Here is a 24,755-nt window from a genome sequence, read left to right on the forward strand (position 1 = left end):
ATACTGCCATCAATGGTCCTTAACTATATAACACTCATATATTGAGAAAAAAATCGATAGTTTTCTGCAAAGTGCAGATCTACTTCGAGTGTTATCTCAAGTCACTTTGGCATGTTTTTTTTTCTTGAAATCAGGAATTGAACAAATAGTAGAATATAAATCAAATAAATGACATCCAAAAATGTAGGGCCCAAAGAATTTATCCAACAAGATCTGAAAATGGACAATAAGTTAAGAGAAAGTCGATTGATATAATTTAGATATGTTCAGGGTATATAAGACTCGTATCTCAATATAAAGCATCTATGGCTTTTTGCTCACCTCAAGAGCTACTTCGATTGTTATTTCAAGTCACTATAATTTTTATTTTAAATAATCAGTCACTAGAAAACTTTAATTTGGTCAAATTATTCTCGTTCATGGACAAAACCAAATTGTCTCAGACGAATCAAAATTTACTTGGTTTACAATTATTTATACCATGTTGCCGCAAACACTACAGTAAAATAGGGCTATAGCGACGGCCGTGCCCGTCGCTATAGGGATAAATACCGTAGCAAAAAACATGTAGCGACGGCCAGGGAGGCCGTCGGTAGTCGTCGCTAATAGTCCCATCGCTGTATCCTATATCGACGGCCAACTATTGGTAAGGACGTCGTTAGTGCAGGACTTATAGCGACAGCCGGTATTGGCCGTCGCTATAGGGTATCGTTTTAAAAAAAATTAATAAACTCTTTAACTACGCTTTTGGCCGTCGCTGTAAAGGTTTTTGAAGAAAAAAAAATTTTATTTTACACCAGCCCCCTCATATATTGCAGAATATTGGAGAGACCCCTATGTTTTGAAATTGATGACCATGACCCCAATTACCTATATGAAAAGACTCAAATGCCCCTCTACTAGAATTCATTGTGTTTCTATTACCAAATTATGATACATAAGTAGCCTGTTTTTATTCCATGGCCGGCTATAGGGGGAAAAAAGGATTCACTGGGGCTGATCTATGGTTTTACAATACTATGTCATTTACATGCTTTGGAATGTGTCACAACATATGTCGGGCCCTACCAACTTGATCATTCATGCCCAATGATCAACCTTAACATATGATTTCGATCATCCGATTATTTCATATCCGATGTGTTCTACTGTTGGCCAGCTGATGTTGCTATGAGGCTACAGATACCATATCTCGCTTTTCACTCCACCTGTTTGTTCGCTCTCACTATGATGCTAGCCATCAAAACTTACGTCCCTCATGAGAAGGTGAAATCTGATTCGGAGGTCTTTGTGGTTCCTGGTCTTCCTGATCCGATCACCATTACCAGATCCCAGTTACCCGATTACAGTAGGGAACCGAATGAGTACGGAAGATTCTTGGATTGAATGAGAGATGCAGAGTTGAAAAGTTATGGATCGTTGGTGTTGGAACCAGCTTACAAACATCATTACGACTCATTGGGAACCAAATCATTTCATCTTGGCCCTGTCACACTTGTTCTAAGAGATGTCGAAGATAAAGCTACTAGAAGCATCAAGGCTGTTGTGGATGAACACGACTCTTTAGAAACAATATACAACAATTATGTAGTATTGTAGATTCCATTTTCTCCCTCTTTGCGGAGAAGAATTTAGAATCACCATACTTTCTGTGTGTAGTTTTTTACTCTAGGATTTAATGGCGGCCTCTTCGTCTGGAGGTTCCTGGAAAGATCTTCTCAAGGGTGGTAGCACTTCTTTGATAGGAAAAAGGCTTGATTTTTTTCCTGATGTGATCAATGGTGATACGATTTTATTGCCAGAAGAGGAAATAGTATCTGAAGCATCTAGATGGGAGAATTCTCTGGTGGGATATCTCCTAGGGAAAAAGCCTTACTTCCATGGGTTAAAAATTGCAGTTCAAAGAATGTGGAAAATTAAAGGAAATCTTGAGATGCTATCTATGGAGGATGGATTTTTTTTATTTAAATTCAGCAATTCAGAGGACTGTAATATGGTTCTCAATTCTGCGGTTTGGAGTATTGGAGGTAGACCTTTAGTTCTCAGAAAATGGTCTGTGGATGCTAAACCTATGCGTGAAATGTTCGCTACAATTCCAATTTGGGTTAGACTTCCGCATCTGCCAATTCAGTTTTGGTCTCCGATCTGTTTGGGTCGAATAGGAAGCAGAATAGGAACTCCATTGCATTCGGATGAAGCAACTACTAATAGATCACGACTCGGGTTTGCTCGTATATGCGTCGAGATTGATTGCAGATGTGCATTCCCAGACATAGTTATTTTGGAGAGGGAGAATGGAGCGAAATACAATCAACGCGTTGTTTATGAATGGAAACCGAAACCGTGTAAAGTGTGCGCAACATTCAATCATAGCCATGATCAATGTCCGAAGTTGCAAAGGAAGAAACCGGCAATACAAATTACTGCTTGGGCTGCAAAGCCATCAAAGGTAAATGAAGTAATATCAGAAGAGATGGGGCGTAACACTGATGTTGTAGGTGAAAAGTTGGATGTTTTGGGTGAAATGGGGGCTGTTGCAAGTGCAGGTGGGATGGATCGAATTGGAGAAGATGAGAGTGACGTGGCTGCAACAAATTCCGAAATTCAAGGTGTTTCAAATTCAAAATCAGCATGTGGGTCGGAGTTGGGTGGAGATACGGAGTCTTTTGTGAGAGTGTCAAATACTATGCCGAATTCTACTCCAACGAAAGATGGTTGGAATCGAGTAGTTAGTAGACGTGGGTCTTCTTCAAAAAAATCTGGAGCGGATATGGGTATACCAGCTGGAGCGGAGCAGGAAGTGGACAATCCGGATTTGGTTTCAAATCTCGAGGTGGTTCTAAATGTTCAACCGATGAGAATGGAAAATGCTTTCCAAGCTTTGGAAAATGAAGCTGAAAATCTTGAAACGGAGCCTGTGCAAGTGTCTGGTAGCAGTAGCAAGGAAGGAACAGGAACAAATCTGGAAGAGTCTGAGGCTGCTAGCGCTGTTAACGCAAAAATGGTTAAAAAACAGAGTATGAGAAACATAAAGAAGAAGAATGTGGGGGAGATCACAAATAGAACCACGAGATCTAAAGCTGTCCCTAGCGAGGGAAACACAATCAATTTGTATTAATGTCAGTGATAATGTGGAATGTTCGAGGTATGAATTATGCACGAAAGAGACAAGCTATTAGTGATTTTATTAAAGAGGAGAAAGCTGAGTTGATGGGGTTTTGTGAGACAAAAGTACAGATAGAAGAAGCAGCGAAGTTTCAAAAAAAGCTATGTAAAAATTGGAAGTTCATTGATAATTATGATTCTCATTTTTATGGTCGGATATGGGTGGGATGGAATCCATTGTGTTTTTTTGTGCAAAAGATTTTCGAATCAAGTCAAGTGATCCATTGTAAAATTACTCGAATTCGGGATGGATTCATTAGCTTTATGTCGTTTGTATATGCTGAAAATTTTGAAAACGATAGAAGATTCCTGTGGACAGATCTAAGGAATTTAGCCACGCCAGAACCTTGGATCGTGTTGGGCGATTTCAATACGGTTCGTTTCCAAGAAGAAAAGGTTGGAGGACGGCCTGCTTCTAGTCGTTCTATGCGTGACTTTAATGAGCTCATTAATTCGATTGGTTTTCATGATTTGAGAACAAATTCTGACTGGTTCTCTTGGAGCAATAAATCTACAGGAGGTAGACGGATTCTGTGCAGATTGGATAGGGCTTTAATTAATATGGCGTGGGTAGTTAAATTTCCTCAGATGAGTTTGAGTTACTTACCTTGTGGAGTTTCCGATCATGCTCCATTAAAATGGGAATTTCCAAGGAATTCTACAGGTGGCCCGAAAGTTTTTAAATTTTTTTCTTTGTGGATAGGCAAACCAGGTTTGAAAGAAGTGGTATTCAATGCTTGGAACCAAGAAATCACAGGTACTCCTATGTTTAGACTCACAAAAAAAATTCGGGCGGTGAAAAATTCCATTAGAGAATGGAATAGGAATTTTTTTGGGTCTATTCACAGGCGGAAAAACGAAGCCAAAGATAATTTGTTTAGAATCCAAAACCAAATTCAAAGGGAGCCGATGAATAATAATCTTCAAGGCCAGGAAGTGGAGGCTCTAAGAGTGTATAATTCTGAGCTAGACAATGAAGAAAGTATGTACAGGCAAAAGTCAAGGATACAGTGGCTTCGGGAAGGGGACAGAAATACTCATTTTTTTTACACTTCAGTAGCCGCGAATATTGCAAGGAATGGAATTATGGAGTTGGTCACGGATCAAGGAGAATTACTCAAAGACGAAGGGAAGATTGGAGCATGGGCTACTCAATATTTTTCAGAAATGTTTCGCAACCCGAACACTACTGTAAGTACGCAAGTGCCTTTTAATTTAAAATTCTCTGCGGAACATGTGCAAATATTATCAAATCCTATTACAAAGGAGGAGATAAAATCTGTTATATTTGCTTCCCCAAGGAATAAATCTCCAGGACCGGATGGATTTGGGGAGCAATTTTTCAGTAATTTCTGGGATATTGTGGGTGAAGATGTGTGTGTAGCAGTGTTGGACTTTTTTAAAAAGGGGAAGATGCTGAGGGAAATTAATGCCACATTAATTTGTTTAATCCCAAAGGAAGAGAATGCCAATCGCCTTGAAAAGTATAGACCTATTGCCCTTTGCAACTTTATCTACAAGATCATTTCCAAATTACTTGCAAATAGGTTAGCCGTCTGTCTTCCTGATATTATTTCTCCTAATCAATCGGCTTTTGTTAAAGGAAGAAATATCCAAGACAATATTCTTCTTGCTCATGAAATGGTCCACAATTTTCACAATTCTAAATCTCCAGAAACCTTTTGTGCCAAAATTGATATCAGGAAAGCCTACGATTGTGTTAATTGGGGCTTTTTGAAATCAATTCTCTTTCAATTAGGATGTCCTTCAATTTGGATAGAACGCGTTATGGAATGTGTGTCTACACCCAGTTTTTCAATTCTTATTAATGGTTCTTCTCATGGATTTTTCAGAAGTGAAAGAGGTTTGAGACAAGGAGACCCTCTTTCTCCTTATTTATTTACGATGATTATGGAAGCTTTTTCTTGTATCCTTAATCAGTTTGTTTCTTCAAATCAATTGAGTATTCCTAGAGTTATGGGTAGTCCGGGCATTTCCCATTTGATCTTTGCCGATGATGTCCTAATATTTTCTAATAATGATGAATCGTCAGTAAGATCTATTCGAGATGTTCTTAATTTTTTTTACAAGGCTTCTGGTCTTCAAGTTAATGAAGCAAAGAGTCAGATTTTTTTTAGTGAATCTTGTAAAAATCAGAATGATATTCTTGCTATTCTTGGATTCACGAAAGGAAATCTCCCTATCAGATATTTGGGTCTCCCTTTATTCTCTTCTAGACTTACTCATACGCTTTGTCAACCTTTGATTGATAGAGTATCCAAAAGGGTAGAGGGGTGGAAATCAAATCTTTTGTCGTATGCGGGAAGACTTGAATTAATTAAATCTGTATTATCAAGTTTTCAAATCTATTGGTCTGCTTCTTTCAATATCCCGGTGAGTGTGTTGAAAAAGATTGAGAAAATTCTTAACAATTTTTTGTGGAGTGGTCCCTTACTTGAGCGTTCTATTCATCCAATCAGTTGGGCTACAGTTTGTAGTTCGTTTGAAAAAGGAGGACTTGGCATTCGACGTCTTAGGGATATAAACAAAATTGGTATGGCTAAATTATTCTGGAGACTGGTGGAAAATAAATCCCTATGGGCAGAATGGATGAGGAAGCGATATGTGGGGGATGCAGATATCTGGGGATGCCAACCCCCAAATAATGCGTCTTGGGCATGGCGAGGTATTTTAAATGAAAGAGAATTTGTTAGAAAGCACGTCCGATTTTTAATTGGAAATGGGGAAAACACGTACATATGGAAAGATCCTTGGTTACAAGAAGGGAGTATTATTTCCAGATTTGGCAACCGAGTTATAAATCAGTTCGATAGTCACTCGAATGCAGTTATTCAAAATTTTATTGTGGACAGAATGTGGGTGTTTCCAAGACCATATAATGATCGCATGCAAACAATTATTGATATCATTTCAGAGAGACCAATCCCTAAGATGCTGATGAGAGATAGAATAATTTGGAAACTTACATCAAATGGTCAATTCTCGTCTAAATCGGCTCACGAGGCGCTATGTGAAAGGCAAGAGTCAATGGGTTGGAAGAAAATTATTTGGAGTAATTGTATTCCAAGGTTTTCTTTTATTGCGTGGTTAGCGGTACAGAAGAGACTTTCTACTGTGGAAAATCTAAATAAGAGGGGCTTCAAATGGGTGTCTCGATGCTCTTTGTGTTATAACCATCAAGAGACAAATGACCATTTGTTCTTTCAATGTTCATATACTAGATGGATCTGGATTCAGTGTTTAAAGAAGTTCGGAATTTTGCGAGTAGGAGTGGACTCAATAGAGGCGGAAATTCAAGTGATTAAGAGTGTGCGATTTCAGTGTAAACAGATAAAGCAATTGCTTTATGCTTCTTTTTGTGTAGTGGTTTACTATTGTTGGAAGGAAAGAAATCAGAGAGTTTTTGTAGAAATTAATTCCCCAAAGGAAGTTGTTTTGAAACAGGTTGGAGAGGTGATGCAAAATCGGTTTGATGGCTTATCGATTGAGGAAAGATTTAGCCATGTATATGGGCAGATTTTAAACAATTGGAGCTGCTGCTACTCCATTGTTAATTCAGATTTAACATTCATTTCTTGGTCAAAACCAGAGGAGGACGTGGTAAAAATTAATACTGATGGAGCTCGATCAATGCAAGGCTCAGGTTTGGGGTTTATTGGTAGAAATAGCGATGGTACATTACTTTTTGTAGGCTGGAGCAATATTTCTGCAGTTGACATTATCCAAATTGAGTTGCAAGCAATATTAGAAGCTATGAGATATGCAAGAGCGAAGGGATTGAATCGTATTCTAATTTCCTCTGATTCGTTATACTCAATTAAATGCATAAAGAATGAAATCGTTTCATCATGGAAATATGAGGAAATATTGTTGGAAATTGCAGAACAGAGCCAAAATTTTGTTAGTTGTTTGTTTGAATTTATGTGGAGAGAAACAAATCGAGTAGCGGATTATCTAGCGAAATTGGGTACTTATTCAGATGGTTTTTTCGTTATTGAAGATATATGTAATGTTCCTCAAGAAGTTTTGACAATTGTTGAGGAAGACTTAATCTGTACCTACACTCGTTAGTAGTGTTTCAGGGTGGGGTCCCTTTAACCCCAACTTATCAATCAAAAAAAATTATGTAGTATTGTACGGATTTGAAAAGATCATGCACAAAGAGTAATACAAACCTTGAGCTAAGAAATCACTCTGAACATCTCCATCATAGTTCTTGCATGCCCAAACATATCCCCCTTCACTCTTAACTGCGTAGGCAACCATATCATCGATGAGCCGATGTTCATACCTGCCAAGTGAATCACATAGGCTCAGTTAAACCACAAGCATTTGAAACAGCAAAGACACACCAACACCGGGAGAGGGGGAGGGGGGATAACTCACCATATTCCCGCAGCCTCATACTTGAGATAGCCTCTCAAATAAAGAAAGTTGAAGTTGATTTAAGCCTTTGTGGAGTCGAGCTTGCTGCGTCACTTGCTTTTAAAAAAAAAACAACAACAACAACAACGACAACAGGATCTGCTTATAAAGGTATCAAGGTCTTATGGTTAGTGTATGCCAGACACTAGATTTTCATTTGAAGTTTTTACCAATTTTTCCATGTGTTGTTCTTTACTCTTTGCCTTAAATATTGTGGTTTTCTATGACTTCAGAGAACATGTTGACTCATTGTTTGTTCTCAAATTGCTTAAAAGGTCATATGACCATGACAAACTTCCTTAACATGTTACAAGCTCCTGTTGAGAACAACCTAATAAATAATAAAAAATTCTTCCTAGTTTATCACTTGAAATTATGCAATGAAACCAAACCTCGCAATATGCCAGAGTGTGCATATAGTTTGATGGTTTGATGCATAAATAACAACATTAGAACATACGACAGTAATACTAAGCTAAGAAAAAAAAATTGTGATTTTTCAGTTTGAGTATTGTTAAATACTTGTGCTGTTAAAGATATGTAACATGCTTGATAACACCCCTAGCTCCATCTACCAGAGAATCCACGCTGTTCCCAAGCATACGTATGTATGCCAAAGATCCAAGTAGCCCGGCACCAAAGCTGAATACAGAAGAATATCAAAATATATCTGATTTTTACTTTTTTTTTTACTTTTTTTTTTACTTTTATTTTTATTTTTTTATGTGCATGTGAGTGGAGGAAATATTTTGTTAAGACCGACAAATGAAATTTATTATTCGAGTATCAGAATATATCCCAGGTTTCAAAATAAAGCCTGTTTAATACCTACCTAGCAGCAATTTCTGGAGAATAAGATATATAAGCCGAAACTACACCAACACTACCTATGCCCAAAGTGAGAATTTGTAACTTGTTCTTCAACTGCACAACAATTACAAAACATAGAAAACAACTTATTGATTTTCTCACGCCGAAAGTACATGAAAACAAATTTAATGAGCTGCCATAGTAGACCCTAAACAATTAGATATAGATACCTTAAAATACTGCTCCCTTGACTGAGCTGCCAATACTTTTGGGTCTCCACGAGGCTTTCTTGATTCACGAAGCATGACATCCTACAATCAGAAGCTAAATCTGATTATCAATGCTAACTTACAGTGCCCCCGCCGATCCAAAAAAAAAAAAAATGGACTTACAGTGCCCCCTGTTGTAGCCTTAGTTGCCCTATCCCACTTTTGTTGCTCACGACGAGTTGGAGCCAATCGCCATCTTGGAGAAGCAATGCCAGTGCCCTGAAAACCATTTTTTAATACCAAATGTAAAGTGTAGAACTATTAAGAGAGAGAGAGAGAGAACCCAACTTTGAAATAGAAGACATTAATCTTACTTCAGTAGCTGAAAGGCCTCGTCTTGCAGCTTCAACTTGCTGTTCTAAAACGGGCTTCGAAGGCGCTTTAAGTTCCTTGCTCAAATCAATTTCCACACTGCACCCCCAAATTGAAAAGCACAAAAATCTCAATAAAATAGACATGTTTAAATAAGAGAGCTTCTATTGCCAGACCAACTTTTGCTAACAGCACCCCAATTCATATGTCAATCACCATAGATTAACACACATCTGTTGAGTTTAGTCCCACATCGGACACTCATTGCCTTGCCTCTTTCCTTATAAGATCCTGGGCCTCTCCACTCATTGCCAATTGGTTTGAGTTGGACCCCCAAATTTAGCATGGTATCAGAGCAGGCCTTTCTCTCCTCCACGTCACCCAGTTCATATTTCCACGTGCTTTGGCCTAACCCACACGTGTGGGGGCATGTTGCATTTTAGTCCCACATCGGACACTCATTGCCTTGCTTCTCCTTATAAACTCTTAGGCCTCTCCACTCAATGCCAATTGGTTTTGAGTTGGACCCCCAAATTATCAACATCTTGGGGTGCTATCAGTAAAAGTTGGTGTGGCAATATAAGCTCTCTTAAATAAACATAGTTCCCAAATCATAGCATGAGAACAAACCTGTCAAGGCTCATAGCTCTGTTAAGGCTTACAAACCCAGAGGGCATTTCCTGTTGCATGAAATTAATGGATCAACAATAAACAAACAAACAAATAAAAAGATAGATAGATAGATCTAAAGGCCGCTCTAACAGAGCAAATTGGAACTTTTATTCACCTTCCTCATTAGTGTGGAATATTAGAAAGGCCTTCATGCATTCAAAGAGGAAGAGTTCTCTGACATTTTGATTTTTATAAAATCTGAACATAAATGAAGAAATTAACCTTTAAATGACAATTTTGAGATCGTCATCATCGATTCCTTATCTCAAATATCGGGTCAAAATGAATAAATTCAAATTTGAGAAGTTCTGATTCTCAGGGCAAAGGGAATGATCAAGAAAGATTTCTTGTTCTTATTATAAGATCGTGATGTTTGGTAAAAAGGATCATCTTCTCCTTTGTTTCATTAAGACCTATGGGCGGCGACATGAAGCCTATCTCGCTATTCAATAAGCAACTTCAAACACAACATGAAGGATTAACAAATTATCAAACCCGTCAATAAAAGCCTACTCTTTTATCCAGGTTTAGGCGCAGCAATGCAAAGTGTAGCCTGCACAAGCAGGATGTCTTGACATAATTTTAAACTGTCTGACGCAACCAACTCCTTTATTTGGGCTCATTATCAATTCATGTCTGTCGCTAATTGGATGACTAGGAATTTCACTACCTTAATGGAATATAGAAGAAAAAAAAGTTCAATTTCGTGAACTAATCTTTTTCTCATTCTTCCCTCTATTCCATGCCTTCTTTCTTCTTATCTCCCTTTGCAAAAATGTTTGAACAACCATCAAATTGGTTAAGGCAAAGGGAGGGGACCACAGCTGAAGCTAGGGCTCATCCACGAGAACTGTTAATTCCACTATGTGATCTAGCAATTAACAAGATATAAAAAATCACAATTCTCTAAACCCGAGATTATCAACCTAGAAACATATAATTGAAATCCTTTATAAATCCTAGCTGGGTAGTATGTCTAGGCATGTTCATCAAGCTGGATTTCATAGTTCATGCCATGCCTTTTCCTATTTTATGACCTATTCCTTAGCCAATATTGTGACCCATAATAAGGTCCCCCGAACCCCAAAGGCACATGTCTTTGGTGAAACCCTCGCAACAAACTAACAAGAATTCCCTAAACCCAAGACAATTAACCCACAAACAAATAATTGAAACTCTTTCTAAATCCTAATTGGGTACTATGTTTGGGCGCACGCATCAAGCTGTATTTCACAGTTCGTGCCTTGCCCTTTCCCAGTTTATGATACATTCCTAAGCCAATACCGAAACCTACAATAGGGCCCTCAACCCCCAAAAGCACTTGTCGTTGGTAATGCCTTTGTGACGAAATAGTTGTGCAGGCCTCCTTGATGTACTATTCCCACTGGACAACGGGTAGGAGAATCCTTTGCATACAATTTAAATTTGTGAAGGGATATTGTAAGTCATAAAATGGCCTGGTGCCACAGTCCAATGAAATTTGGCCCCATGTCGCACGAATTCATCCGTCCCCCTTGCTCAGGAAGCTTTTCATGGATGCTACCAAAGAGTGTGACTAAAGGGTCCATTAGGGGCACACTTTGGTTCACCATGCTTCCATGACGAGACACAAGACCTATAGAACTCTGCCCAGTAACAAAAAAAAAACTATAAATACAATCAAATGTATGGGCAGTGTACCTGTACAGCATATGCATGAGATAGATCTTGATCATTCAGCTGCCTTGGAGGACCTGTTGGGGATCCAGTTGCCCACTGCAATAACTAGAAGGAACTGTAGATAGTTCCTGCCTTCCTTTCCACTCTTCCCCAGGTTTCAGTGTGATGGGATTCTCCACTGCTGCAGCTTCCACACACAGCATATGCTTGTACTCATCATCCCCGAAATCAGCCATGGCCTTCGCCTTCTTGTCCCAAGGATTCCATACCATTGTAGAGGGAAAGAAACAAGTGAGCAATCAATGTGTAGTCATGGTATTCTAGAGAACTGTACACAATTATGCCGAGCATTTAGGTTTCTAAACAAGGAGACTTGCTTATTATTAGAATTATAATGTACCCTATCGGAGCCTGGATGTACACAATTATGCCGAGCATTTAGGTTTCTAAACAAGGAGACTTGCTTATTATTAGAATTATAATGTACCCTATCGGAGCTTGGAATAATGGTAAGTGTTATTCAATAAATTACAGTACATATCAATACATAATACCGTGTTCAGGATAGAGGAGAATTACTTCGTAACTTTAATGTTTTTTTTTGGGTTGCCATTTCAGAATCTTTGGTAGCATGTGGTTTCAGATGAAACCAGAACAGAACATTTGACGCTGAAACATTCAATGTTTTGGAATGTCTTGGTTGATACCATTTTAGTTTTACTTGCGACAGAAACATGGACTTGAAATTAACTCACCAGCATCTGGAAGTCCATCTTTCCTCAAAACAAACGTTCTTTTCTTTTCGTGGTCCAGAATTGCAATCTTGGTAGGTGTGCTGACATATATTTTGTCTACCTATTTGCACATAGAAACTATGAAACAAGTATTATAAGCAACATGGAGGAGGGAATACAAAAAAAAAAAAAAACAAAGGAAAACAACTATAAATCCCCAAAAAATGAATACTAACTTCTGTTTCAAATGTTATTGCATCCCCTTGTTCTGTAAACCGCTCCCTGCCCAGCAAACTATCCAGAAAATCAATTTTAAGTTAATGACCAGTTAAGCACATAATGTACATTTCTAAACTACAGCATATGTTATCACTTTATAAACAAATACAGTGAGATCATGACATGCTACAAACAAGAGAGACGGCCATTGATAACCCTAGAGATCATGATATGTTATCAAAGAGAGGCTTAATAATTAAAGATTAGAATACAGCCAACCACTAGCATGTGGTTCTGGTTCTAGTAGAGAGGCTAGGTAATCTCTTCGACTCCTAATGAAATCGTAAATATTAAGGACCATATAATGTCTTAAACCTACAATATTAGCACAAAAATCTTTTACAAAAAGAAACTTACTTCGAATTTATTCCCTCCACCCATTACATACAAGCTTAGTTAATCTGAACTTAAAGCAAATAAAAAAATTAATACAGATCTGAGAGTAAACTTGATAATCTGAGTGAGTTCTCAGATTTGATAAGCAGAATTGATTTTCATATAGAAAATATGCAGAAAAATCAACAAAATATGCAGGAAAACAAAATATGCAGAAAAATCTAGGGTTTAGGGATCGACTGAAGAAAAAAATGAACAAAATATGTATAAAAACATACCTAAATTTCGAGGTCGAAATCAGATCGGATCTGTTAAGTTGAATCCTCACGCGTTTGACAGATCAAGAGAGCGAGAGATCGATAGAGAGGTAGAGAGGCAGAGAGAGATCGACAGAGACAGATCTGTCGAGTATGAGACGAGAGAGAGACAGAGGCTTCGTTTTCGATTTGCAGACGAGAGAGAGAGAGAGTGAGGCTTCGTTTATTTACAGACGAGAGAGAGAATGAGAGCTTCGTTTTCAAATATCAGACGAGAGAGAGAGACAGAAAACGAAGATAGGTTTTGTTTGAGACGAAAGACAGAGAAAACGAAGAGTGAGTGAGTGAGTACAGCGTGAGTGAGTGAGTGAGTTAATAGAGTGAGTGAGTTTGAGCGTAACAAGCCTTATATAGCGACGGTCAAACTTTGACCCTCACAAAAAGTGGTTGTGGTAGCTAATTTTTCTTGTAGTGAAAGAGGGGGAGTCCATCCAACATTTTTTTTTCGAATGCGAGCTTGCTAAGTCTGTTTGGAGTCTTTTTTTATTTATTTATCGGTAAGCTGAGGTTATAGGGACCTCACCCATTTATTAATCAATCATTTTCAAATATAATTACAAGAGAGATCTTGAATGATAATTCGCAACAATTCTTAAGGGATGTACGTGACCTGTGCCTGGGGGTACAACCAATTCTGGGGTAGCTTTGGTGGTTCTACTGGTCCAGCGATAATTCATATTGGACTAAACATTTATGGCAGGAGTAATGATGCATATTAGGTCTCTCTCCCTCTCTCTCGACCATGAAGAATTACTATAAGTTAATTAAACATAGGTTGTGTAATGTGATAAGAGAGGACTATATAGTCTCTAGAAGCAACCACATTACATATAAGAAAGATGAAACCGTGAAGAAGATCTCTCACATGTACCGCTAGATGCAATTTCTTATGAAGAAGATCTCTCCACAACTACTAGCTAGGGTAGTTTCATATCATACATGAGCATTACTTAAAATACAAAGATAAAACCATGAAGAAGGATCTCTCACAACTGCGCAGGCAGCTACTTACATGAACATCACTTATAAAACATAAACGTAAAACCACTAGGGAGACCCTCTTCTTATTACGCTACATATCTTTATATTATTCTCCATATCATCAACAAAGTCAGTGTGGATGAATGGAAGATGGAGGGTGATGACCATGTGGTGGTGGGTGTGGGTGTGGATGATGGGTTGGAGGGCGAGGAGTATAAGGTGGTGGCTTTGGATATGGAGGTGGGCGAGGATGAGGATAAGGAGTTGGGGGACGAGGTGGTGGATGAGGGTGAGGACTATAAGGTGGTGGCTTTGGAGGTCGAACTGCTAAAGATGGGGTGGTGAGAGTCATCACCACCACCCCAAGGAGCAACAGCAGTAAGTGTAGGAGTGCTGAAATTTTCATGATGTTTCAATGATTCAGAACTCAGACCAAGTGTGGTATCTTTAGGTTTCAATGGGTGGGCTTTTATAATGGGGATAGACCTCTATCAGCTTGACACGTGTAAACATCAGGACCACCTTATTTTAGATGTAGACTAAAACCTAAAATATTTAGTGTGAAATTTGTCTTTTTTTGACTTTCATGCCTGTATGATTTCACAAGAGTGATTTTGACAGAGCTCGCCAAGTTTAGGCAATTCTTTGAGACACATATCCATATTTTAAAACTGATGATGGCATAAATCCCTTCACCTTAAGATGTAAAAGAAAAAAAAATTGAGATCGAAAGCCCAAATTGAAACCGAACCGGATAGGACCGAATCCAATTTCTATACACGGACAAAAATCGAATTCGATTTCGGTCTTGAGAATGTGAAACTGGACCAAAATTAGAACCAAATCGAAACCTGTTATCCAACTAAAATTTTAATTTTTTTTTGAAATATAGAGATGCTTTGATTATTATTCTTTCTATATTTTTAACTTGTAAAATTGGTTATAAAGTAATAAATAGTTACTGCTAGAACAAGAAAAGTTCTTTCAACTTTGTAGTTTGTATAGGTTTTTTGAAAAATATATATATATATATATATAGGGGACGGTTCAGCAGCCTTAAAGTTTGCCAAGTTTGGTGCCACACATTTTTCAAAATATGGGTTAGAAGCTTTGGAATGAGCTGATTTTTTGTGAGGATGATCTCTATGATGAGGAGATCATACTCACCAAAAATCAGCCTATTCCAAAACTTCAAACCCCATCAAAAGTGATTTACAAAACTAAGACGGTCCACGATTCTTCAACTTGTAAACTAGGGTTAGAAGTTTCAAAATGAGCTGATTTTTTGTGAGGATGATTTCTTCACCGTAGAGATCATCCTCACAAAAAATCAGCCTATTCCAAAACTTGTAACCCCATCAAAAGTGATTTACAAAAAAAATGCGTGGCACCACATGGGGCACCATAAGGGGCTGCTGAACCACTCCCATATATATATATATAGGGAAATAGGGAAATGTTCAGCACCCAACTATTTACCCAACAATTTGCACAACATGTTTTGTCCTACATGGGTTAGAAGTTTTTGGAATAGGCTGATTTTTGGTGAGGATGATCTCTACGGTTAGAAGATCATCATCACCAAAAATCAGCCCATTCCAAAACTTCTAACCCCATGTTTACAAGTTGAAAAATCGTGGACCGTTTTTTTGTAAACAATTTGTGGTAAGGAGATCATCCTCACAAAAAATCAGCCTATTCCAAAACTTCTAACCCATGTAGGACAACATGTTGGGCAAATTGTTAGGTAAATGGTTGGGTGCCGAACAGGGTAGCGTTTAATGGCTAACTTTTTTGGCAAAATATTTTTGAAAACATAAGTTAGAAGTTTTGGAATGGGCTGATTTTTGGTGAGGATGATCTCTACCGTGAGGAGATCATCCTCACCAAAAATCAGCCCATTCCAAAACTTCTAACCCATGTTTACAAGTTGAAAAATCGTGGACCGTCCATTTTTTGTAAACTATTTTTGATGGAGTTAGAAGTTTTGGAATGGGCTGGTTTTTGGTGATAATGATCTCCTCACCGTAGAGATCATCCTCACCAAAAATCAGCCCATTCCAAAACTTCTAACTCATGTTTTCAAAAATGTTTTTCCAAAAAATTAGCCATTGAGCGGGACCCATATATATATATATATATATATATATGTATACAATCTTTAAACTCCCAAATTTTAATTGTATTGGCTAATGGTAAAAAATATTCTTTTTAAAGTTTTTTAATTCTTTTTCTAATTCTTACACTTTTATGCTCTGTATCCATATAAACAACTAGTCCATGGGATCCATTAACTCAAGAAATATGACTCAAGAATTCATGTAAACTCGTGATCTAATGGTTGAGAATTATCTTAGAGATAAGCCTCATTGGGATATGTATTATCAAGATAATGAAAAAATCTCTATCATTGGATATTGTGCTTGCAAGGTCGGTATTGTACTTATTTCTTCCGTTCTTTTGAGCATATATATATATATATATATATATGAAAAAAGGTTGTATGGATCAAGGAACCTTGTAGAGCCTGGATTGAGATCCACATTTAGGCCACGTGGACTCCCCATTGGCCCAAATCATAACTCAACCTTCCTGTTTGTGGTCTAGATTGGACTTGAGAAACAAAATCCCAATATATATATTGGAGCTAGATCTTGTGTTTAAAAAAGGACAGCCATTCAAGTCATAAATTTAGAGACAGTATATGCTACGCATATTTTTGCTAATACCACCCTAAGATGTGTGTTGATTCTTGTTGATTTACATATGAATTGAGGTCCCATTAGCAAGAACTGGTATTGACATAGAGATAGATGGTCCATATAACTCTCATAAATTCTCCTCATCAAGGACAATGACTTAACCCTCATAAATTCTCATCACCAAGGCCCTTTGGTAATCTTTATTGTTTGCTAAACTTGATCCAAGGTCCTTCTTGGTTAGCACTTAAGGTGAATTACCTCCTCTAACCCCAATTTGTTGAGACTTATTAGATGTAATTCACCAATCTACCCTTCAATCCCTCTTCTAGAATCAAAGAGATTCCTTGTCATTCAATGTAAAATCAAGGACCTTTGATCATTTTGTCCACCTAAGTGAAGGCTCTAAAATTTGTGTGCAAAGACACTCTTATACCAAAGTTGTTAGAAGCCTAGCTAGGTAGAAAGCCTAGAGTGTCTGAAACCGAAGCACCAATTTACATGCCATCTAGCTTAGGTATCTAGAATTTTATGTCAACTCAAGGGATTAGGACATTTCTATCCTTTATGTAAAATTCTTTAGAAATTTGAGTGCAATTACGCGTCTACCCATTGATGATCATGATTGGTTAGGCTCATAAAGGTGTAAAAGACTATTTAGGACATCAAGATGAACACAATGTTGCCACTGCAATGTTGTACTCATCACCATCATTCCCTAAGATCCTTTCAAGAGTTTTTGTCTCACCACTTCCATTCACGGTTGTACTACCAGTTGATCTCAAAGAGTGGGACAGTTAGTTTCTCCAATTTAAAGTTCTTCAAGTCGTAAAGAAGGTGACTTGATGTGGTCTATGTCTCTCACTACTAAATATAAGTATATGATTCTCCTTGTGAGTCAGATACACTTCAAAGCTCATGTTAATTTACCATCTGGTCCAACCCCAAACAATTAATTCAGGCCACATTTTCCTAAACAAATCATGTTATTGTCAATCAAAGTTTGGCCCATTAGCCTATGTGATGTGGTTGTTTGAATTAACCTTTTTTTAACCCAAAACATTAAATTAAATTGCTTATGGGTCTCATGTAGCTCAAAGCAGCTTTTGTGCAAAGAGCTTCTGATTCAAAAGTAATCAAATTCTATTTTTTTTAATCATATTTTGAGCCTCTGAATCCTTCTTGATCAAGCTCATCATAGCCCATAGAGGTCCAATCTCACATTTTTTATTCAAACTCGTCAAGTTTCGGTTTAACTTAAACCGGGCATGGCCCAATCGAGGTCTAATTGAATTGAGCTATTTACTCTACCTTATTTTCTAACAACCTCCTCTCTCTGCGCAGCCCATTCTCTCTCTCTGGTCTCCTCTTTCCTCACATCCCTGCTGCCCAGCCAACCTTCTTATTCTTCATCATTGCTGCATTCCTCCCTCTTCACCATTAAAGCATTTATAAGAATGTCGTTGCACATCTTCTTCTTCCCCATCGACTCTACAACGCTTCGTTCTCTACTTGCATCTCTATCATAGCCCATCTCTAATGTCTTCTCTTTCCGTACCAACAGCTTCAACATAGACGCCGGCAGCCACAGTCCTAGCAACTAGTATTGGTGTTTTTCATTATCACTTCTTATAGCAGCAACAATCACAGCAAATGCTCACAAGTCTTTGGGTCATACTTGAAGGAATTAACTCGTTGTTATCTCTCCCTAGAGGTAAGTTTATTTTTGGTTTATTTTTATTCTTGTTCTCTTCTTTTTCTCCTTGTTCTTCCTAGCACACGTTTTGTCACGATCATTATGGACACTACAAGAAAAATTAGCTACCACAACCACTTTTTGTGACGGTCAAAGTTTGACCGTCGCAATATAATGTTTATTTCTCCCAAACTCACTAACTCTATTAACTCACTCACTCACTCACCCGAAATCTATCTTCGTTTTCTCTATCTCTCGTCTCAAACGAAATCTGTCTTCGTTTTCTCTGTCTCTCTTGTCTGAAATTTGAAAACGAAGCCTCACTCTCTTTCTCTCATCTCCGTTGATTGCTTTAGTAGAGAAGGAATCGGCACTCGAAAACGAAGCCTCACTCTCTCTCTCTCGTCTGCAAATCGATAGATCTGTCTCTCTTTCATCTCATACTCAACAGATCTGTCTCTGTCGATCTCTCTCTACCTCTCTGCCTCTCTACCTCTCTATCGATCTCTCGCTCTCTTGATCTCTCAAATGCGCGAGGGTTCAACTAAATAGATCCGATTTGATTTCGACCTCGAAAATTTAGGTATGTTTTTATACATATTTTGTTAATTTTTATCTTCAATCGATCCCTAAACCCTAGATTTTTCTGCATATTTTGTTGATTTTTCTATATAATCTTAATTTCTATAGGGTTGATTCAAATTTTGGTTTGATTTCAAACCAATATCCCAATTTCTATGATTTTAATTCAATTTTTGGTTCAATTTCAAACTAATACCCTAATTTCTCATTTTTATAGCTAACTAATATTCAATTGAACAAAATCAGATTTCAGGAGACAATCACTCCCCAATTCTACTTATCAAATCTGAGAACTCACTTATATTATCAAGTTTTCTCTCAGATCTGTATTAATTTTTTCATTTGTTAATGGTTAGAAAGTTTTGAAAGAAAGTCTAGCCCACATAGTCACATTTTGTAAACTCTCCATTGAATTTCATTTCTGTATCACAAAATTTGAATATTTACATATACAGATGAGAAGCCAGCAATCAAAATTGATTAACCATATCATTTCCGGATAAATAGAATCAAAATTTAAAAAATAATAATAAAAGATATTATGGGTGCTATGTTTTTCTTCGCTTACCAGTAACACGTATTCATGACAATGTGGCAACTACATGATCAAACCTTTTGTAACTAACAAGAAACGTCTTCCTCTTACAATCTTCATTGGCTTCAACAAAAAAAAAACAAAAAAAGACACATTAGTTAAGGTCTCAATTATAAAATGAAATGAACCCATAATTATTTGGCTTAATTGAGCAAACAAAAGTTGGATTCATGAATCATGTTTGCTAGTACAGGTAAAAATTTGTTGATCAGCAATGAGATGTTTTTTCACAAGTAAAAAAATTTGTTAGTCATGAAGGTGGCTTTGCTCTGTAGGAGAAGTCGACATGACCTCTAAAGGGGGAAAAACGAAGAAGCCAACACCCAATACATATGAAATAAGAAGAAAGTGATACCAAATGATACTTGCTTGAATGAAGGAGAATGACAAACACACTCTTTATAGATAAATACAGAAGTGTTGTGTTAACTAAGCTTGTATGTAATGAGTGAAAGGATGACAATGATAGTCATGTATTAGTATTGTCTCCCTTGTACCAAAGGAAGCTATTTTGCAATGTTGGGCTATAGTTCTAGTACAACATATATAATCTAATTAAAACCATAGGTTGTGCGAGTCTAATTGTGTGCCTGGATTTAGTTATACCACTGTTGCATTTATAGTTTATGGTACTTTGTATGTTATATTTTAACATCATTCTTGTGGCTTTGTTTCCTATCCAATGTCAACCCTTATCAATAATTCTTTCTTCTTTTTTTAATCTCTTTGACTTTTATTCTTTTATAGACACTTCTATCTATTTTCATTAGTAAGGGATAAGAGCTTTGTAGATAACACCATATTATATTAATTGCAACTCATATTATTAATAATACATATTTGATAATCGTTATGCTTTATTCTTTATGCTTCTTTTTGTTTTTAATGTGTGTCCTGCTGTGTAAATATGAGCTTTTGATTCTTATATCAATGTAAACTCATAGATATGTTTAAAATTGAATGAAATCGAACCCACCCATGAACCCATTCTTCTGTAGCTAATGTGGCATCTAGTAAGCAGCCTGTGGCACACACTAATCTTACTTCTGGTACATGGTATAGCCCTTAATTCACTGAGGTCTATTTAACAATGTACATGGTATAGCCCTTTGTCTTCCATTTACATTGTAGTGACAGGAAGGATCAGGAATGTAGGTGTTGCTTCATAAATTGTGAAAATTTGGAAATTAGCCCCAAACTCAACCACTAAACTTGTGTGTACTAATGTTTGCCTATTCTCGTACAAAATGCTCCAGGAATTAATCTTTAGATCATTGTTTGAAATGATGTGTTTCCAGGGTAGAAATGCTACTGGCTCAAGTCAAGCTGTGGATCAATTGCCTGTTAGGAAGGTTTCCACTATCCGTAGCCCATTAAAAGTTGCTTCTCCCATTACTAATGTTTTACCCGACTTTGGATCAAATGCACGTGGATGGGCAGTGGTGGATAGGCCCAGGTTGCACTATGGTGGGGTTTCAAACAATGGAAATGGAAATCAGGATTTGCTAGGTGAACAGAATCGAGGGCCTAGGATGAACAGGTCAAAAAGCCAATGGATGCCAACTAATTCTGTTGATGGCTACTCAACAAAGACAGGATCTACTAGTGAACAGGGAAAGATCATTATCTATACTTATCAGTATAATATGGAAGATTTTCCTGTAAACAATGTTAATGCCAACTTCTTCATAATCAAATTGTATAATGAGGATGATGTGCATAAGAGCATTAAATATAATGTATGGTCAAGTACTCCTAATGGGAACAAGAGACTGGAACTAGCGTATCAAGATGCACAAACAATAGCTGCTAGAAATCCAAGAGGTTGTCCTGTATTTCTATTTTTTTCTGTGAGTTTTCTTATAATCAATTTGGGTATTGCTTTTTTCCATCTTTGGTTTTGTTTTAAGCTTTGCTGACGGGGATTCTTTCCAATACAGGTTAATGTAAGTGGGCAGTTTTTTGGTGTTGCAGAGATGATTGGCACAGTTTACTTTAACAAGGATATGGATTTCTGGCAGCAAGATAAATGGAGTGGTAGCTTCCTTGTTAAGTGGCATATAGTAAAAGATGTACCAAACACTAATTTTCGGCATATCATATTAGAGAACAATGAGAATAAGCCAGTAACTAATAGCAGAGACACACAAGAGGTAAGTTGAGTTCTTGTTTGTTCTATTGATACAATGCCTACTGTGGTTTGATACAATGCAGCTAAGGCCGCTAAGTGGGGCGTGCTTGGATGGTTGTACAATGGTGGATACACCCCCTTAATCGATGGTTTCAGCAATGCAAGCTCCGATTTGGTGGACATTGCCATATGCAAGTTTATAATGGTAATGACATTAACTATCTCCAATGACCATTGTGTCATTGAGTGTCTGAATATGATCCATACTGAAAATGGAGGAAGTACCTGCCTAGTTTTCATGTTTGCACTTTGGGTACCATTACTGGTTTGTTATCTTCAGTTGATGGATGCTTTGGGACTTAAGGTGACAAAAACCAATGATTAGGCAAGTTACTTCCTCACAACTGTGAAATGCTGTGGACACTTATGCATCGTGCTGTCTATAATTACATGATTTGATTTTTGTTTGTTGTTAGTTTTTCGGATTCAAATCGCAGACGGTGCTCAGTTCTGTAGTGGAATCCCGATGTGGCCACCCAACTCATTGTTGCATCTGATGATGATATTTTGCCTACAAATGATCGACGTTTGAAATCTGTTCAGTTTTTGTTTCAGTTTATTCACTTAATCTTAGAGAGAGAAAAAGCGATTTTGTTCGACAGTTTGCTAATTTGCAAACAGGAACTGAGTCTTTAGTCCTTAACTTGTTTTTTTGTCTTAATTAACATGATATCTTGAACTTTACTGCAGTTTATTTGGATTTGTCGTCCTACATATGCTCATGTACAGAGCTAATATATATGCCTGGAGGCATTACAGAGTAAATTATGCATTTATATTTGGTTTCAAGCAAGGGACAAAGTTGGGTTACCGAAAAGTCTTTCTCCTCAGTACCGGCCTAGAAACACTAGGATTGGCTTGTATTCTTTCAAATCTAGATATGGAGATGGACCCAAAAACCAAAGATTACAAAGCATTCACTGAAGTACTCCCTCTAGTATTAGTTTGTGTAAGATACCAATACTTAGCCAAATTATTCTTTCCCTCTCCAAATTATATATAGACTCAGTTACTAATTTATCTCTTTATGCAACTGGTAATTCTCATAACAATCTACCCATTCAATATCATTTATCACTCAAGCCGTTTCTTCCTACTCCGATGTTTATACCATTGTATTCTTGCCCTGCTCTACAAGGTAAAGGATGAATTAATTGAATTTCTACAAAAAATGGAAGAGAAATCGGCACTTAAGACAAGTTTATTGATTTTTTATTGTTTGTTATTTCATCACAGGTCACCCTACCAGATTTTTTCTTGGGAGACCAGCTCACTAGTCAGGTTTGACTCCATGGCTCAGGCTAAGTTTCTTTATATAGAGGAACAATTAAGTATAAAAATAACTAGTGTTGTGTAAATGTCTTCAATTTTGTTGGCGGTACGCAGAGTTGCGAGGGTGTAGAGTTTATTAAAAGGGCAATTGTGTAATATTTTCTCAAGGTTTTTTTTTTTTTTTTAAATCAGGGTTTCTATTTCATGGGAGATAGACATGTTTTATCAACTCCCAGTTTTATAAATAGAGATCTCTTGGGCTGGAAAACTAAAATGAAAATAGTGATTATTCTTGTTCGGATCCATGGATGTAGGGACATTGCCAAATCACATAAATCCTTGTGTTTGTGCAATTTTTGTCGGTTTTGCTTTTTCATTTTTTTCTCAAAACCTGTAAGTAATGTGGAACTAGATCCTCAACATTCTAAGAAATCTTGTTTATTCTTATGTTTCAGGTGCAAGCCCTTAGGAGTCTTGAGTTCTACATCTACTACTATGTTTGGGGTGACTTTTGACATAGGCAGACCACTTGCAAGGATAACGCTGTGTATGTCACTTTCAATTTCATCATAGCTACAATTTCGTACTGGTTCCGCTTTCTTCAGGTTGGTCCTTTTTTTTTCCATATTTGCTTACCATTAACCTCCCTATTGATGTGTTCACACTCATGATATTAGTTCATTCTGTTGTAGTGTCTCCGGCGCTTGTATGAGGAGAAAGATCCAATGCAGGGATATAATGGATTGAAATACATGTCAACTATTGTGGCTGTGGTTATGAGGACTGCTTACACTCAGACCAATAGCAAGTCAAATGTTTGGTTGGTGTTTGCATGGATCACCTCAGCCATTGCAGCGATCATGAGTACATATTGGGATATTGTTATTGATTGGGGGCTCCTACAGAGGCGATCAAAGAATCGTTGGTTGAGGGATAAATTATATGAGTAGTTACCCAGCGAGCCATGTAGCTGACATTATAGGATGTTTACTTTGAACAGGAGTGGAGCTAGGATTTTTTTGTAGAAAGGGCAAACTAGTTAATGGTGTACGCTTGAAGATGAATAGTTTTGAAGAGAAATGCGCCATATGTTTATCGAAAATTGAGGAAGGAGAAGAGATCAAGGAGTTGAAATGCATTCACTTGTTTCACAAAGACTGCATTGACAGGTGGCCACAGTATGATTGTGCCACGTGTCCATTGTGTAGGAGGCCGACGTTAGATGAAGATATGGTGATCTAGCACAGTTCAATGCAAAGTCTGCTAGAAAATAATGGCGATGGAGAGTTGGGTTTGTTCCTTATATATTTGCATTACATCACACTTCAGTATTTGTAAGATATTTTGTTTTAATTACTCAATATCCATTAATTTTTGTAACGTTAAAGTAAAATCAGTAGCTCATCAAGGATGTCTGGTGAGAATTTGTATCACAGTCCAGTAATAGGTAACAATTTCAAAAGATATTCAACAATGCTGATGTTTGGGGTCAAGGTCATCAATTTCAAAACATAGGGGTATCTCCAATATTCAGCAAAACATGAGGGGGCTGGTGTAAAATTGGAATTTTTGTTTTTCAAAAGCTTTTACAGCGACGGCCAAAACCGTAGCTATAGATCAAACTTTTTTTTGTTAAAACCCTATAGCAACGGCCAATATCGGTTGTCGCTATAAGTCATGCACTTAACGACGTTTTAGTGAAAAGTTGGCCGTCGGTATAAGATACAGCGATGGGACTAT

General features: G+C 37.4%; 3 protein-coding genes across 9 annotated transcripts; 2 read left to right on the forward strand and 1 right to left on the reverse strand.

Moving 5' to 3' along the window:
* Nucleotides 1–895: 895 nt before the first annotated feature.
* Nucleotides 896–14,429, reverse strand: LOC147383023 (protein CONSERVED ONLY IN THE GREEN LINEAGE 160, chloroplastic-like). Of its 5 annotated transcripts, none has more exons than XM_086427794.1 (12): nt 12,961–14,429; nt 12,304–12,361; nt 12,089–12,188; nt 11,355–11,578; nt 9,633–9,682; nt 9,005–9,101; nt 8,814–8,909; nt 8,652–8,732; nt 8,444–8,535; nt 7,573–8,253; nt 7,362–7,477; nt 896–1,540 (listed from the first exon to the last, which is right to left on the reverse strand). In XM_086427794.1, the coding sequence occupies exons 5-10, from the start codon at nt 9,677–9,679 to the stop codon at nt 8,142–8,144; spliced, it is 525 nt and encodes a 174-aa protein (XP_086283920.1). In that variant the 5' UTR covers nt 9,680–9,682; nt 11,355–11,578; nt 12,089–12,188; nt 12,304–12,361; nt 12,961–14,429; the 3' UTR covers nt 896–1,540; nt 7,362–7,477; nt 7,573–8,141. The 5 variants fall into 5 exon arrangements, with proteins under 5 accessions (XP_086283920.1, XP_086283921.1, XP_086283922.1 ...); XM_086427795.1 differs by having other exon boundaries at nt 12,089–12,205; XM_086427796.1 differs by lacking the exon at nt 9,633–9,682.
* Nucleotides 1,171–1,599, forward strand: LOC147383024 (UDP-glucose flavonoid 3-O-glucosyltransferase 7-like). The gene is made up of 2 exons (XM_086427261.1): nt 1,171–1,348; nt 1,436–1,599. Exons 1-2 carry the CDS (start codon nt 1,171–1,173, stop codon nt 1,597–1,599), a joined length of 342 nt encoding a protein of 113 aa, XP_086283387.1.
* Nucleotides 14,430–18,605: 4,176 nt separating the features above from the next.
* On the forward strand, nt 18,606–24,423 carry LOC147383025 (YTH domain-containing protein ECT2-like). Of its 3 annotated transcripts, none has more exons than XR_015173900.1 (6): nt 18,606–18,958; nt 20,856–21,376; nt 21,493–22,881; nt 22,980–23,024; nt 23,471–23,620; nt 23,708–24,423. XR_015173900.1 is itself a non-coding variant. In XM_086429065.1 (5 exons), exons 1-2 carry the CDS (start codon nt 20,800–20,802, stop codon nt 21,495–21,497), a joined length of 582 nt encoding a protein of 193 aa, XP_086285191.1. In that variant the 5' UTR covers nt 20,197–20,799; the 3' UTR covers nt 21,498–22,881; nt 22,980–23,024; nt 23,471–23,620; nt 23,708–24,423. The 3 variants fall into 3 exon arrangements, 1 of the variants encoding a protein (XP_086285191.1); XR_015173899.1 differs by having other exon boundaries at nt 18,607–18,958; nt 20,851–21,376; XM_086429065.1 differs by lacking the exon at nt 18,606–18,958 and having other exon boundaries at nt 20,197–21,376.
* The last annotated feature ends 332 nt before the right edge of the window (nt 24,424–24,755 follow it).

Source organism: Akebia trifoliata, chromosome 16 (genome assembly GCF_017979445.1).
Source record: "Akebia trifoliata isolate Shusen 1 chromosome 16, ASM1797944v1, whole genome shotgun sequence".
NCBI lineage: Eukaryota > Viridiplantae > Streptophyta > Magnoliopsida > Ranunculales > Lardizabalaceae > Akebia > Akebia trifoliata.

What these genes read in the sequence shown, in the direction of transcription:
- LOC147383024 (XM_086427261.1), top strand. Translation starts at nt 1,171, where the DNA reads ATGAGGCTACAGATACCATATCTCGCTTTTCACTCCACCTGTTTGTTC. An exon ending in ATCCCAGTTACCCGATTACA is followed by an intron (nt 1,349 to 1,435) that starts GTAGGGAACCGA and finishes TGTTGGAACCAG; the next exon opens with CTTACAAACATCATTACGAC.
- LOC147383023 (XM_086427793.1), bottom strand. Translation starts at nt 9,691, where the DNA reads ATGCAACAGGAAATGCCCTCTGGGTTTGTAAGCCTTAACAGAGCTATG. An exon ending in AGAGCTATGAGCCTTGACAG is followed by an intron (nt 9,102 to 9,632) that starts GTTTGTTCTCAT and finishes TTGGGGGTGCAG; the next exon opens with TGTGGAAATTGATTTGAGCA. An exon ending in TCTCCAGAAATTGCTGCTAG is followed by an intron (nt 8,254 to 8,443) that starts GTAGGTATTAAA and finishes TTCTGTATTCAG; the next exon opens with CTTTGGTGCCGGGCTACTTG.
- LOC147383025 (XM_086429065.1), top strand. Translation starts at nt 20,800, where the DNA reads ATGCTCCAGGAATTAATCTTTAGATCATTGTTTGAAATGATGTGTTTC.